This window comes from Symphalangus syndactylus, chromosome 3, assembly GCF_028878055.3.
Source record: "Symphalangus syndactylus isolate Jambi chromosome 3, NHGRI_mSymSyn1-v2.1_pri, whole genome shotgun sequence".
Taxonomy (NCBI): Eukaryota; Metazoa; Chordata; class Mammalia; order Primates; family Hylobatidae; genus Symphalangus; species Symphalangus syndactylus.
In genome coordinates, this window is record NC_072425.2 from 6993719 (window position 1) to 7010053 (window position 16335).

At 54.7% G+C, this 16335-nt stretch overlaps 1 protein-coding gene across 16 annotated transcripts in view; it reads right to left on the minus strand.

The window, feature by feature from the left end:
- Positions 1-4747: 4747 nt before the first annotated feature.
- The window catches only part of EHMT1 (euchromatic histone lysine methyltransferase 1), a 230745-nt gene continuing 219157 nt past the window's right edge, over positions 4748-16335 (minus strand). For all 16 annotated transcript variants that reach the window (XM_063636698.1, XM_063636694.1, XM_055270152.2 and 13 more), the window contains 2 exons: positions 6349-6524; positions 4748-6100 (listed from right to left, as the gene is read on the minus strand). In XM_063636698.1, coding sequence (XP_063492768.1) covers positions 5920-6100; positions 6349-6524 — 357 coding nt within the window. In that variant the 3' untranslated portion in view covers positions 4748-5919. The remainder of the gene's footprint in view (positions 6101-6348; positions 6525-16335) is intronic.

Here is a 16335-nt window from a genome sequence, read left to right on the forward strand (position 1 = left end):
TTTACACTTGGAGATATTGGCCTCAAGGTAAACAACCCACCCATGGGGAGAAGGCCTGAGGTGCAGCCAAAGGTTCACGCCACTGACGTTCTGTGACGGAGCCAATGCAGTTCACAGGGGACAAGGAAAAGCCTCTTAAGAAACCAACAAATAGGCCAGGTGCGGTGGCTCACGCCTGTAATCCCAGCACTTTGGGAGGCCAAGGTGGGCGGATCACGAGGTCAGGAGATCGAGACCATCCTGGCTAACATGGTGAAAACCTGTCTCTACTAAAAATACAAAAAATTAGCCGGGAGCGATGGTGGGTGCCTGTAGTCCCAGCTTCTCAGGAGGCTGAGGCAGGAGAATGGCGTAAACCCGGGAGGCGGAGCTTGCAGTGAGCCGAGATTACGCCACTGCACTCCAGCCTGGGAGACAGAGCGAGACTCTGTCTCAAAAAAAAAGAAAGAAATCAACAAATGAGGCTGGAGCAAATGGGTTTCCTAGGGAAAAAAAATCTCTCTTGACCCCTACCTCACTCCATTCACAAAAATGAATTTAAGATGAATCATGCATCTAAACGTAAAATCCAAAACTATAATGCTTTAGAGAGTAATAGGAGAATATATTCCTAAATTTGAGAAGATATTTTCCTGTTTTTCCCTCTAAAGCATTATAGCAAAAATACCTTAGGACAGAGAAAGTACTAATCGAAAAAGCAGGGCCAGGAATGGTGGCTGAAGCCTGTAATCCCAGCACTTTGGGAGGCTGAGGTGGACAAATCGCCTGAGGCAGGGAATTCGAGACCAGCCTGACCAACACGGAGAAACCCCATCTCTACTAAAAATACAAAATTAGCCGGGCTTGGTGGCGCATGCCTGTAATCCCAGCTACTCGGGAGGCTGAGGCAGGAGAATCACTTGAACCAGGGAGGCGGAGGTTGCAGTGAGCCGAGATTGCACCATTGTACTCCAGCCTGGGCAACAACAGCAAAACTCCATCTCAAAAAAAAAAAAAAAAAAAAGAAAGAAAAAAAGAAAAAGTAAAAAAGAATAAATTGGACTTCGTCAAATTTGACTAGAAACACTTAGGATTCATGAAGACATGAAGCGACGAGAACTCCCACGTGTGAGTGGTGTGGACAGACGATGCTACGAGCCACAGAGACACGGGGGGCTCCCCACAGGAGTCAGCAAGGCCCTTTCTAGGAATTCACCCTCGACTGACAAAAACATGCACACAAGAAGACCTGTACAAGAATGCTGATAGCTGCTTTATTGACAGTAGCCCCCAACTGGAGATAACCCAAGCATGGACGCACAGGAGAACAGATAAATGCAAAAGCCGCTGAGCAGAAACTAGGCCAAAAAAAGTAACCCACTGCATGGTTCCTGTTATAGAAAGTCCTAGAACAGGCGAAACTAATTTACAGTGAAAGAAATCAGATGGGTGATGTGTCTTGTGGGCAGGGCCAGAGAGGGGAGGAAGAGAGAATGTTGGCTGGGGGATGGAAACAGCCTCTGTCCTGATAAGGGGTGGGTCACATGGCAAAGGCATTTGTCAGAATGCTCTCAGCTGCACTCAATCCATGCATTTTGACAAATGCCAATTATGCCTCCACAAAAAGCCTAAAAAAATTTATATTGTTATTTCACACCATACACCAAATAAATCCCACCTGGATTCAAGAGCTAAACCTAAAAACAAAGAACTAGGACAAGCACTGGAGCATATTTTTTTATAATCTGGGGGTGCAGAAGGTCTTTCTAAATGTATTACACAATCAGAAGTCACAAGACAGATTTCTGCCACATAACAAATTTAAATTCAGTATAGGTATAAAACTACAATATATAAAGAGCTCACAAAAATCAATAAGAAAAATATAGGCAGCACAACAGAATTTTTGCACAAAGGCAATTCACATAGGAGGACAGGCTAGTCTGTAATAAATATAAGAAGAGATGCTCAATTTTATCAACAATCAAATTGCAAAATAACACTGCAGTGAGAGTCACCCTCTGGACAATTAGAAAAGCAGGAAGTGCAATGGGGGGGGCCTCAGCAAGAGCTGGGGGAGACGTACGCCAGTGAAGGCAAAACTGGCTGGCGTCTTCTGTGTGACGTTTTGGTAAGCGATCCCAAAAGGCACAATTCGTGCCCTCTGACCCCTTGCACAAATGGATAAAGATGAGGTACGGGATTCTCCTTCGCAGTGTCATTGCGCTTCGCGAAAGAAATAGCATACATACGTCACAAAGGTTTCACCTGGTCCAGACGCGCAGTGCGTCTGACGCTCCTGCCAAAGCCAGGGGGTCTCTCCCTTGCCTGACAGAAGACACATCTGCCCGAGTGAACCCAGCAGGCCGCAGCTGTCGCCTGTGTCAGGCGGGGGCGAGAAGGAGGATTTCTGGAGCGTTTCACATTCCTCTTCCAGGTCTTGTGTGTTGAGTTTTTGGTAATAAACAGGTGTGACTTTCACAGAAACAAATGCAACCTGGAGTGTAACTGGGTGGCCTCTGCTCACAACTCATCCGTGTTTCGGTGGCTGCCCCTCTGTGGGGAGGGCCTCAGTCCACCCAGCCTCAGAAGACCCCGAGGGGGTGTGCACAGCTGGGGACCCCAGGGCCCTACTCAGCCCCCTTAGAACACACTGACCCAGGAAGGCCCCAGCTCGCACTCCCAGGACCGACGGAGCCTGGCCGGAGGCTGATCCCTGTTCCCTGCCCTGGGTGGCCGAGCCCTGTTCCCTGCCCTGGGGGAACTACATTCCCCTGAATCATCATGGGTCAGGGGAGGAGCTAAAAAAGGGGCCCTGGGTCCCTCAAGCCTGTATGTAGGGTGGGGGGTGCCAGGAGCCAGCAGGCACAAGGACCCACTGTGTGGGCACTGCTGCCATCTCCTTGGCCTACCCGGCTGGGGCCCCGTGGGCTCCACAGTGTGACACCCAAGTCCACTCACTGAGTGCCTCAGCAGGCCGACCCCCACCCAGTGAGCTCAGAGGGGCCTCCCCTCCAGCCCCACAAGCCTGTTTTCTCTCACAGACTACAGCCTGGGCCAGGACAAGGATGCAGGCCGCTCTCTGCCCAAGTGGGCTAAGAACCTGCTAGGAGCTTTGCCCAGGTGAGGGGTTCTGGCTGCTGCAGGACCAGAGGGCCAGCCTGCATGGGTTTTCCATTTTTATTTATCCAAAGAGGAGAAAGAGGGAGGGGAAGGGGAGGTGGAGTCCTCCTGCCCTGCCCTGGCCCACCTGGTCCCTGTGAGACTCACCTGCCTGTTCCCAGCACCTGCCGCAAGTCCCCTCAGCCCCGTTCCCAGGCCTGCACTCCCGGGAGCACGTGCAGCTGCTGCCCCACAGTGCAAAGGCCCTGTAAGGTCTCTTCCTCCCAAGCCCAGAGTCTGGTTTAGGGACAAGGCGGTCACGGCCGAGCTGCCCAGGACCATGTGAGGTGAGCTCTGTGTTGGGTGCTCATTTTAAATGGCTGGAACTTTCTGTGACAGGGCCTAGTTGTGGGGCCACCCTGGCGGGCCTTCGTGACACCCAAAAAGTTTGCTGTTGGCTTAATTCAACCAATACCTGTTTGTACACCCAGTACCTGACCCAGGGCATGGAGCAGAACGGGTGGACACTCAAGCCACAAAAATTAATCAGAGTCATCTGCCAGCTACAGGCTGTCCCAGGGGAAGGGGCTGTACCAGCTGCTCCTCCGGCAGGGCTGCTCCCCCCGCAGGGCTGATGGAGCCAGCAGAGCCTTAGGTTCAAGCGCCAGTGGCCCCTTAGTCACCTCCTGCCACTGCCTCTGAAATGAGGTGACGTGCGGTCCCTACACCCTCCTGAGCACGGGGCTTGGCGGGAACCCAGCCCGCCCCACACAGCCCCTGCTACGGACGCAGACGTGAAAGGCTGTAGGCTGCCTGGGCTCCTGAAGGAATGTGGCCTCCCCTGTGGCCCTGTGCAGAGGGGTCACAGATAGGCCACATCCATCCTGGGTCCACCTGCCCAGTCCTTCGCGCAGTTGCGCAATGTCTGGTGACAGGCACTCGTACCTCAGGCTGGATGACCGCGCACCCTGCTTGGGCCGTCTATTCACAAAGTGCAGGGCAGTTGTTACCGTGCTAGATAAGCATCTAAAACGCCTGCGTGAATTCTGTGTATTAAACCGCAGAGTGTCTGAGCGTGTTACTGAGGTTACACTAAAAGCTCTCCTGTGGTGAGTGAGGCCAGTCAGCAAGGAGAACACAGCAGGCTGGAGGCTTTGGGTCTACGGGTCCCCATAGAGGAGTGGGGGTCATGGCTGGCAGGAAGTAGGACGGGGTCATGGCTGGCAGGAAGTAGGACGGGGTCATGGCTGGCAGGAAGTAGGACGGGCTCTGGCTCTGCCTTCTCCGGCCTCGCTGTTCAAGTGCAGCTCTGCCTCTGGTTGTGGGACTCACCTGATGTGCCCTGTCGGCTTCCACAATGATGCCCAGAGCTGGGCACCTGGCACTAGATGCAGACCCACAGACACACGCACGGACACAAAACACACCAGTCGGCCCGCATTCGCACATGCACAATGCGTTCGTGGACACACACAGACTCATTCGACACGTGCACAAATGCACAGGCTCCCCTAACCTCTGCCTGGAATGTCCCCTCTTGGGGACAAATCTGGGGTGAAAAGGAAGCTGTACTTCCTTAGACAGGGGACAGAGAGCTGGGCCAGGTCCAGGGGGACCTGCAAGTTCTGCAGAGACCCTGAAATATGGTGTCATAATAAAAACCCCATTTAAAGTACTTCTTTTTTTTTATTGATTTCATTGAAAACAGAACAAGAAATGGTCAGAGCCAAAAGACTGCTCTTAAAACTGTCAAAAACATTTTAACAGAAAAAAATAAACATGACTGCATTATGAATGTTTTAGAAGAGTTGCACAAAAAAAACCCCACTGTTACTGCACTAATTACAGTCTTTAAAAAGGTATATGCCAAAAAAAATTATATGACCTGCCAGGCCACCACACAAAAGGTGATGGCAAATTTATTCACACTACAAGACTAACATTTTTAAAAAAGTTTTTCCTGCATTTTATTCTAAAATCACTTTGTTCTCTTTATACAGTTGATAGTTTATTTCACGTGGTGAGTAGAAACCACACCAGAATCAGCACCGTTGTCTGTGTTTTGTTTTTTATTTTTTGTTTGTCCTAATGTTCAGTAATGGTAGAAAATAAATCAGTTTATTCATCATAGCATGTGGCTTAAAAAATCAACAGAAGGTGCCAGCGTCAACGGAACCGGCGGGGGCTGCACCCACCAAGCCACTTCCTCGAAAAGAAACGTCAGTTAGAGGTTTGATATACAGGACTAGATATAGGATTCCTTTAAAAAGCAAACCCACATTTTCTCCAAAGTTAGTGGTGGGGTCGGTCTCCTGACCTCTCGGAGCCTGACAGGAGACCGTGCCCTCCGTGCGGCCCCTGGAACTCGGCGCCAGCCACGCAGGCCGCGGGCAGGGCGAACGGAGCAGCTCGCGCTAACGGTGGCTTCGGCGGCGCCACACAGAAGAGTCTGGGCCGGACAGGAGAACAGAGCAAGCCCGTGGTGCAGCGGGGACCTCAGAGGTCAGAGGAAGAAACGAGAAACTTCGCAACGACGAATCAGCATCAGAAACTCAGAAGGTGATGCCATTGCGGACTACCAGCGTCTTTGGGGCGCGGACCAAAGTGTGCGCTCCAGCCTGGGCACTGGGCCCACGGTGAGGCCGCAGGTCTGGGAAGGTGGCTGGGAGGCGTCCACACCCGCCCGCAGGGGCTGCAGCCTCACCTCCGACCCCTCCAGGAAGCCGGCGGCGCAGCCCCGAAGGACCTTTCAGTCACGTGCGGAATCTCTCCTCCTCGTCCTCTAAACGGCGATGCGGCGGTCCCTGGCTCCCGAGCGCCCCGCTGGCCGGTGGCGTCTCATAGGGGGTCGGCGGCAGCCGCGGAGCTGGTGTCGGGCAGGCCGTCCTCCTGGGCCTCCTGGGCCGCGCTGGCCTGACGCTGGGCCAGGGCCGCGCTCGAGTGCCGGCACTTGGGGGAGCCGCAGCGGCAGCTGAAGAGCTTGCCTTTGATGTCCCAGAAGCGCTCTCCATAGTCAAACCTGGGGAGGGAACAGAACCAAGGCTCCAAGTGGAATCCCACAGGCACCTCCCACGAGCCAGATAAATTAAGGCACGGCCAAGGCTTCCTCACCCCGATCTGCCGTGCCGCATCCCAGGTCGTAGTTTTTAGAACTACAGGAAAACCACTAGCATAAGCCCGAGACAAGCCCAGGAAAGCAATGCAAGCCCCGTTCCTACAACCGTCCCGCCGGCAGCGGAGATGGCCAGGGGCCGGGGCGGTGCGTACCCGAGCTGCTCGCCGGCCTCGATCAGGCGGGTGCTGAAGAAGGCGATCCGGGGGAACCGCAGGTCCTGGTGGGCCATGAACACGCGCACGGGCACCAGGTTGGGCTCGCAGTGGTGGTTGATGAACCGGCTGACGTTCCCGTAGAACCGCGCGTCGATGCAGTAAACCTCCCCGTCCTGCAGGGCGAGAGAAGCCGGCACGCGCTGCAGTGAGCAAGGCCCCGACACGCCGGCCTCGCCGGGTACGGCCATGCACGGCAGTCCCGGAGCCTGGGGTTGGGCGCAGGCCCGCCATGCAGGAGGGGCCTTCTCCAGTGACCTGTGGCGGCGGTGCAGAACCTCCGCCGGCCTTCTCCTCGCTGTGTGGCCACCCACCCCGCACCCTGCCCTCCTCGCCGGGCCTCCGTCTGCGGTGGGGTGGGGGTGGTGCAGGCCGTTCCCTTGACGGCGTCCCCATGAGGCTTCCAGCGCGGTGCAATGTGGACAACGCCATCCCACCCGAGGGCCCATGGAGCTGTCTGGCACCTACAGGAGAAGGGAGGCCGGGGCTGCAAGAGCCCCGTGAGGCAGTGGCAGGGGCTGAGGGGGTCGGGAGGGACGGAGCTGGCGTCCGGGACACACTGTCTTGGTGACGAGGAGGCGAAGCAGTGCCCGGAGGGTGGGTCTGGGAAGACTCAGTGGCGAATGGCACCGGGGAGGACCGTCAGGCGGAGGCTGCCCACAGAAAACGACTTCTGCTGCAGCCCTTCCGGGTGCTGATGTGACTGTGGAACACGAGGCCGAAGAGACTGAGGCGTCCTCCTCACCCTGGTGCCTTGGAGAGGAGCCCAGGATTCCGGGTGGCCGCATGGCCCTGGGCCCTGGCCCCTGGCACTGGCCTGTGATGATGGATTCTGAATTGACCGTAGAGAGGGGGACGAGGTGGGTGGGCCTGACCTAACCACGCAACCCCTTTAAAAGCAATTCTCTCTGGAGACCCAGGGCTTGGAGCTGCTGGGGCCTGGATGGAGGGACTGCGTGGGAGGAAGGTAGGTGGTCCCGGCCGGCAGCTAGCAAGGAACCTGGACTTTGCCCAGGCAACCACAGGGACGTGGGCTCAGCAGCACCCTGCCTGTGCAGCCCGAGGCAGGGCACGCCCAACCCCTGCTGTGCACACTGGGCCGAGTGGGTGGGCGCCATGGCGAGCTGCGGGTGGGTGGCGTGGTTTGTTACCCAGCGACGGGAAGAGGCAACACCACAGACGACAGCCAGGCAGACGGGGAAGGAGGCACCTGGGGCTTTCCAGGACGGAGTTCCGAGAGGGCGGGGCCTGCAGGCAGAGACACCTGGTCCACAACCTGCCCCAGCATGAACATTAACCAGAACCATGGACGCTCAGAGATCAAGAGGTTAAAACCCAAACCAACAAGCGGGTAAAGGCGTGGACGAGGGCAGCTCTCCGACAACCTTCAAGGCGCGGGCAGTGACAAGACAGTAAACCAGGCGAGCACGGCCGCCGGACGGGACCAGCCACAGCCCCCAAAAGCCAAAGGCGCGGGAAGCCGCCTCCTGGTTTACCCCAAAGAAACAGAGTTCAGAGTGGCTCACGTGACGTGGACTTTGGCCTCTGCTTCGGGGTCTGATGGACTAAGAATCTAGAGGCGACTCCTCCCCGTGCAGAATGCAGTTCTGGAACTAGCAACAACGCACACGCGAAGGTCTTGATAAGCAGCAAGATGGAGAGTGAGGGGCTTCCGACTGGAGGGGCCAGGCCCGGCTCTGCCCAGGCTTTCACCAGGGGCAGCCCGTCTGGCAGAGCACACAGCGCTGCCCCGTGTTCTAACATGGGTGAGGTGTCAAAGTCTGTGTATACAAATCTCTGCCCGACCAGGACCAGATAAAGACAACAGTCCAGAGACTGACAGCTGGAGTAAGGCAGATAGGCCACGTGGGAGGCGGGGCCTGCGGAGAGAGCCCAGCCAATCCTAGGACTGGAGGGAAGGCACAGGGCCACAAGGCAGGGTGGGGGGCGGGCCTGTGGAGGGAGCCCAGCTAATCCTAACACTGCAGCAAAGTGCAAAGGCCACGTGGGAGGCAGGGCCTGTGGAGGGAGCTCAGCCAATCCTAGGACTCGAGGGAAGGCACAGGGCCACGTGGGTGGGTGGTGGGGAGGGCCTGCGGAGGGAGCCCAGCCAATCCTAGGACTGGGGCGAGGTGCAGCTGCCACGTGGGAGGCGGGGCCTGTGGAGGGAGTTCAGCCAATCCTAGGACTGGAAAGAGGCGCAGAGGCCATGTAGGAGGTGGGGCCTGTGGAGGGAGCCCAGCCAATCCTAGGACTGGAGCGAGGTGCAGATGCCACGTGGGAGGCAGGGCCTGTGGAGGGAGTTCAGCCAATCCTAGGACTGGAACAAGGCGCAGAGGCCATGTAGGAGGTGGGGCCTGTGGAGGGAGCCCAGCCAATCCTAGGACTGGGGCGAGGTGCAGATGCCACGTGGGAGGCGGGGCCTGTGGAGGGAGTTCAGCCAATCCTAGGACTGGAACGAGGCGCAGAGGCCATGTAGGAGGTGCGGCCTGTGGAGGGAGCCCGGCCAATCCTAGGACTGGGGCGAAGGCACAGGGACCACGAGAGAGGAGGGGCCTGCGGAAGGGGCCCAGCCAATCGCACTAGGGAAACAAGGCCCACGCGGGAGAGAAACCAGAGTCCTCCCCACGTTAACAACTCAAGTGACCTGACACTTGAAACACTGAGGAAACGAAGACGTCCGAAAGAGAACACTCAACTGAGTCCAGCCTTGAGATGAACCAGACACTGGGCCAACAGACACGTATTTTCAAGGCAGCTCCTAAGGCTGTCTGTCCTCAATGAACAACAAAGCAAGATTTCAAGGCATGAAAATCTCAGAGAAATGATAAGTCTCAGTGGAGAAACAGAGAAAGAATCCAACGGAAATTCTACATCGAAATTCACTGGCTGCTGAAGCCATCACTGGGTGGATGAACAGAATCTCAAGAGATTTGCCTAATGACAGGTAAAGTCAAACAAACTGACTTGTACGCAACATTATTTGAGATAAATAGCAAGGGCTGAAATCAACTGGAATGCCCCAAAAAGGAGGAGAAAGATTTCCATGTACGGACAATATGATGACTCTCCCCAAATCCTGTCTGGAGAAAGGTAAGGGCTGGTGCAGTATCTACACTCTACCACTTTTTGTGTAAGAAAAGAGAAGGAATAAGAAATCTACTTATTTTTTCTCGATTTCTGCTGATGGTTACTGCAGGTGCTACGGTTGGAATGTGTGTGTCCCCCCACCAGACTCACAGGCTGAGACCCCAAGGTTAGGGTGGGGCTTTGGGAAAGTGATTAGGTCATGGGAGTGGAGGGAACTGTGCCCTCATAAAAAGGACCCCAGAGAGCTGCTGCACCCCCTCCACCACATGAGGACACAGTGAGAAGGCACTGGCTATGAACCAGGAAGCCCTGCCCAGACACCAGATCTACCAACGCCTTCATCTTGGGACTTCCAGCCTCCAGAGCAGTGAGAAATACATTCCTGTTATTTGTAAGCCTCACGGTTTACAGTGTTTTGCTATCACAGCTCGAATGGACTAAGACAGCAGGAAACAGAATACAGAGAGCGTGGAGAGAAGCAAGGCTTTTCTGGGTGTGAACTTCCCAAGCGTGCAAAAATTTTACACAATCAAAAAACAAAAAATTAAATTGTAACATTTAAAATGAACTAAAATTAATGTAACTGCCTATCAAGCCGGTGACACAATCACACAAGCAACATTTCCGGTGCTGCGAAGCACAAGACTGGGCCCAGCTTCCATGGAACATGTTCTGAGGAGTGAGACGCTGCAAAGAAGCGCAGATGCCATCCAGGAGTTGTACTGATGCTTACTGTTATCAGTAATATCTGGAGTGCTATTTTGAAACTAAAGACTTTAGAAACCAAAATTTTTATTGTAAGAGATACAAATATAAAATCAAAGAAGTTGGATAAAAACTCTACACTGTTAAATTTGAACTGGAAATATTAACATGAACACATTTTAAAAAATCTGTTTACTTCATAGCTCCGCCCTCTGAAAATTGAGTCAAGAGCCCATGGCACCCTGACAGCAGTGGGCACCCCAGAGTCTCGTTTCAGTGTCTTTCTCTTCCAAAAGCACAAGGACATCCTGGAGAAATGGCTGATTCCAAATGTGGGGCAAGGAATATAAGGGAGGCCTGGGTGTCACATGGTACCGAAGAGCAGTGTCACCAAAGGAGACGGGCTCGCCTGCATGGGTTCCCCATGGCCAAAGATGGGGCAGTTTGACCATTAAATAAGAATGGCTATAATTGATCAAACATACATGTAAAAATGTAAAAAAAAAAAAGTAAAAATCCATGAGCCCACTTTAACACTCAAAACAGAGGAAAGAAAAAAAAGACCAAAATTTCTTTTTTTTTTTTTTTTTTCTTTTTTTGAGACAGAGTCTCGCTGTCGCCCAAGCTGGAGTGCAGTGGTGCGATCTCGGCTCACTGCAAGCTCCACCTCCCGGGTTCACGCCATTCTCCTGCCTCAGCCTCCCGAGTAGCTGGGACTACAGGCACCTGCCACCTCACCCGGCTAATTTTTTGTATTTTTAGTAGAGACGGGGTTTCACTGTGTTAGCCAGGGTGGTCTCGATCTCCTGACCTCGTGATCCGCCCGCCTCTGCCTCCCAAAGTGCTGGGATTACAGGCGTGAGCCACCTCGCCTGACTAATTTTTGTATTTTTAGTAGAGACGGGGTTTCACTGTGTTAGCCAGGATGGTCTCGATCTCCTGACCTTGTGATCCGCCCACCTCGGCCTCTCAAAGTGCTGGGATTACAGGCGTGAGCCACCGCGCCCGGCCTCAAAATTTCTTTGCTGCTACTTCCTCACTCTGAAACTTGATAACTAAATGGTAAGAATAAAGCATTGATCTTGCCTTTCTCTGAGGAGTAACCACAAAGCCCAGGTTTAAGGTTTATTTATTTAAACAGAAGAATGTCTGTTAATAAACAGGGAAGCCATGGACGCTCGGGGTGGGCAGTCGAGGTGGCCATAAAGCTCCCTATGGGACACAGCAGCCCCGGTGTGAGTGTCGCCAAACCTCAGCCCTTCCTCCCAGCTGGCCGCAAACACGGGATAAGAGAACAAGTGAGGTGACACCACGGGGGCACACAGAAATGTGGACCGTGGCCGGTCTCCCCCGAAGGCCACTGTGTGGGCTGCTGGTAGAAGAAACTTCTGGGATGTGCCAAGTATCATACAAGGGACAGCCCCGCCTGATTCCAGAGGGGCGAGCCAGGGAAAGACATCGGGGAAACTAGGAGTCTGTAGATGAACCTCACGTGACGGCAATCTCGTCAGGCAGCACTATTCACAGGCACACTCTGACGTCACTGGGGGTAAAATGTCACATTTGTAACTAACTTTACATTATATCAGCAAAAAAGGATGAAACAAATAAAGCAAGATACTAACAACCATGAAGTCCAGGTGGGGGAATAAGAGCCTCCACTCTCCTGATTCTCTCTGCTTTCCGGTATGTCTGAAAATTTTCACAATGTGTGGTCAAAAAGGAATTACAAAGGCAAGAAAAAGGAATCTCTGAAGGAAGTGGCAGAGAAGCAAAACATTTTTCTTCTATTTTTTAACTAAATAAGAGACCTGAATGTCTTTAAAATTAGGGAAGAGGCATCAGAGAAGAACCTGTGGGGACAAGGTGCTGCCGCAAGTGAGGAGGTGCTGGTGGCAGTGGGCGCAGGGCAGGAGCTCCAGTGGCAACGTCTGTGAGACCAGGGCGGGGGCCTCCCCATGGTGCCTGGGTGCCCCACCCTGCTGAGAGTGGAGACAACATCACAGTCGCCTCTGTACAAACACCCGGGCCTGGTGCTTCGAGTGGACCTCACTACAGGTGCTCACTTCACTTCGCCAGAGGCAAGAGAGGCCATCTGGGAGGGCCAGGCCCATCTGGGCTCTTCCCAGGATTCCTAGCAGGCTCCACAAGCCCCCACACAGCAAGCAGGAGGGGAGGCACAGAGGCAGCAGCTCTCCAAGGCGCTGAACTGGCACTGCTCAGAGCCACCAAGGGCTTATTGCAGACATGAGGCCCCAGGGCTGGGGCCTCGCTGTTCCTGGTCTTCTCATTTTTGTGGTTTTTCTGTCCAGAACCACCGGCCTTAGAGATGCTCTAGTGCAGTGCGTTAAAAATAACCCTCCTCCCACCCTGAGAACCTTCCAGCTCTGCACCAAGCGTCACTCGGGCCCTGAGTGTGGGATCTGTGGCTGCCCGGGAGACGTACCTCCTCCACCCCGCACCCCCGCAGGAGCACACTTTGTGGCTTCTCAGGACGAGCCCCTTTCTCAGTCTGACCCCAGGAGCCTCCGCGTGACCCTAGAGGTCATGGGGTCTCGAGACCCTGTGCTCTGCTTGGCCTCATTGCCCAGACCAGAGGGGCCTAGAGTCAGGGTGTGGCCTTGGCAATGGTCATGCCTGACGACCCAGCCCAGACTCCCCGAGGACACACACACATGTGGCAGCCTGGCATGTGCCGCCCTCCCACCCCACCCCAGGGCAGATCCGGGCTTCTTTGGGGACAGGGTGTGGGTTCCATGCACCCTGAAGAATGCAGAGGGGCTCCTCCTGGGCACACCACTCTGACCCCTGCTGATGCCCCTTGTCACCGGGACTTCCATGATGCCCACCAGCACCCCCCTGGGGCCTGTGGATGGTCACAGCACAGTCTGTAGCCCCAAGAGACAAAGGGGCTGCCCCCATGGGCCATCAACCTTGTCCATGGCCTCCTACTGCGTGCCGTTCGTCCACGTCCCTCCCACGATGGCAGCCGGGCCAACCGCCCCGTCGCACCCTGTCAGCTGGCACAAGGAGCCCCTTCACACAGGGGCACGGCCTCCCCTAGCTGCTCCTACGGTTCAGAGGCTTCAGATCCCAGAACCCTCAAAGGAACGGACACCGCTGAGGGCTTTAAATGTATCCTCACGTGCTGCTCTTCCAAGGTTTCTCTAATGAAGAAACCTTCCACCTAGGTTTTGGGCAAGCACACCATGGAGAGGCCTCCCTGGGGCGCCTCGTTGATGGGAGATTTGAACAAGGGCCTAAAGAAGGTAAGGACCGGGAGAGCGGGGGGGGGGCAGGATCCCAGAGGGCACGTTCAACAGCTCCAGAACAGCATGAGGAAGTGCCAGCAACTGTGAGAGCAGTGGAGGGGGGCAGTCAGTGGGGAACGGGCTGTGCAAGGTTTGAGCCAAAAGCAGAGGGCTTGGGGTCCCTGTAGCCCCAGGCTGAGAATAGATGGCAACAGCAGGGCTGGGGCAGACCCAGGAGTGGGTGCCCACTGCAATGGTCCAGGAAATATTTTGAAGGCAGAATCAGAAAGTTTCCTGGCCCCCAGAGATTTTGGCGCTCAGGTGGACAGGGGTCTGGGGTCTGGGGTCCGGGGGTCTGGGGTCTTGGGGTCCAGGGGTGGGTCAGAGCTGCAGCAGACACCTAGGACGCTTTGGTGTGTTCGTGGCTCTCCACATCCTCAAAATGAACAAGAACCGTACCTGGGCCTGTGTGTCCATGGCTGAGAAGTGAGAGGGTGCCGGGAGGAGCAGGGCTAGATGCTGCTGCCTCGGGTGGGTGGGGACCGGAGCCTGCCCTGGACTTAGGGACACTCATGGGAGGCGAGGCCTGACTGCATCTGGTTGCAGACAGACTGGAAAGCAAGGAATCAGGGGAGTGTGGCAGCTGTGGGGCATCAGGGAGTGTGGAGAATGCTGACAGGATGTCTCTGAGGAGGTGAGGGCGGGCGTGGCTCCAGACAGGAGAAGGAAGCACAGAAAGTCCATGCCAGGGAACAGGTGTGAACGCAGAGCACAGACGTGCAGGCGAGGAGGCGGGGACCCCCCTGGCCAACATGACAAGCGAGTCAAGGAACTGAGAGCCTCCAGCAGCAATCCGATGGAGCGGTATTGTGCCTGTTAAATGTGACAACTTAACAGCAGCCTGGGAAGTTGCAGTCCTTGTTTTACAAAAGGACTGGCCCACAGTGGACTGGGAATATGGAAATGGCCCTTCCACACAGTTTGGGAGGTGCGGCCCTAGGTGAGCGGGAGGAACCTGGCCAGTGAAGGCCACAGCCACATCAGCAGGGAGAGAGGCCTGTGTGCACAATGCTGCCATTAGGAGGTGGTTTCGAACCCCCAGCAAAGCTCTCCCCTCTCCTCTGGGCTGCGGCTCCACCCACCTGTCTTGGTCTCACTGGTTATCACGCAGTGAGAAGGCAGGGTCCCTCCATGAGCCAGGCAGCAGGGTCCTCCCCAGAACCAAACTGGTAGGTGCCTTGACCTTGGACTTCTGGCCTCCAGCACTGTGAGAAACCAGTCTGTTGTGCAGGCTGTGCAGTCTATGGTGTTCTGTTACAGCAGCCTCAATGGACTGAGACAGGCCCCTAGGAACCAAGGCCACCTGGGGGCTAAAGTCAGCTGGAGTGACAGAGGCCACGGCCTGCAGTTTAGCTCTGAGGCCTCTTGGTTCCTGGAAGTGGACCGGGGTGACCCTATGCATTTTCTTCAAGCAGGTTTGAAAATACAGTGTCTGGCACCCAAACAAAACTAACCAGAAGCATGAGGAGACAGGGAAAGAAGAAGACAAGCGGCAAAACAGATGCTAGAAACAGACCTACAGAGATGCCAGATGCTGAAAGGAGAGACCAGGGCAGGAGATATGGCAGCGAGGAGGCGGCACAGAAACAGGAACACACCGCCCCACCCACCCATCCCCCCCATGGACCCAGACTGACCACACAACACAGCACTGATGCCACATGGTTAAAATACACATAAATTAAATTTCCAGTAACAACAGCATATAAATCAGATATTCACACTAACAGAACAAGGAGAAAAATCATAGGCTTATTTCAATAGATTTTTTTAAATGTTCAACAAAATTCAACATCAATTCACGGAACTCTTTGGGACAGAAAAGAAAACTTTGTTATTCTGATAAAGGCATCCCAACACCTGCATACCAGCATCACGGGAAACGGTCCTGAAAGGCCACGCCTCCTCCCTGACACTGGGCGGCCCCGCCGGTGTAGACGACAAGAATGAGAAGTGAAACCATGGGGACCGGGGCAGCCTGCGTGGTGATGACACGGGCACACACACAAAAAACAACGGACCCACACGTATCATTACACTTAATAGGTGACTTTAGGCCACAGGTTAAAGAGTTAATTTTAAAAACTACTCTATTTCTATATATCAAGCAACAACTGTGGAAAAATATGCCTCCTTCAAATACAAGAGCATCAAGGTTTCTGAGACGCTAAGGGCTGCTTCTGACTGTGATGGGTCAGCTGGTGCTGCACTGGCCCTCCCACCCAAGACTGATGGCCCAGCCAAATCCACAGGACTCAAAACAGGGAATGACTGGGTGACACCTCTGGGCAGTTTCTCATACAGCTGAAGGTCACTCACACATGACCCAGCCAGGAAATGACAAACGCCACATGGCGTGTGATTCCACTTACATGATATTCTGGAAAAGGCAGGACTGCAGGAAGCAAGTCAGCGTGGCCGTGGCTCGGAGTGGGGAAGGCAGGTGCCCGTGAGGAGAGGGAGTCGGCCCACACACATGTAGAATTCTAAGGCAGCCCCAAGAGTCTCCCTTGTATCAACCCGTCCCCTTGAGCGTGACTTGCTTCTGGCCCACAGAATATGAGGAAGGCAGCGTGGCAAAGCCCTGACATTCTCCTGCTGGCCTTCAAGAAGAGAGCTGCCTCTAGGAGCTCAGAGCACCCCCAGCTGCCAGCTAGCAAGGAAGCAGAGGCCTCCTCCTGCAGCCAAGGAAGTGAATTCTGACAACCCAGGGAGCATTTACACAAGGCCTGAAGCTAACATTAGACAGGGTAAGGACACCGCTTCCCCCAGTGCCGGGAAAAGAACAAGCATTATGCCCGACCTTCCAGGAAACAAAGCT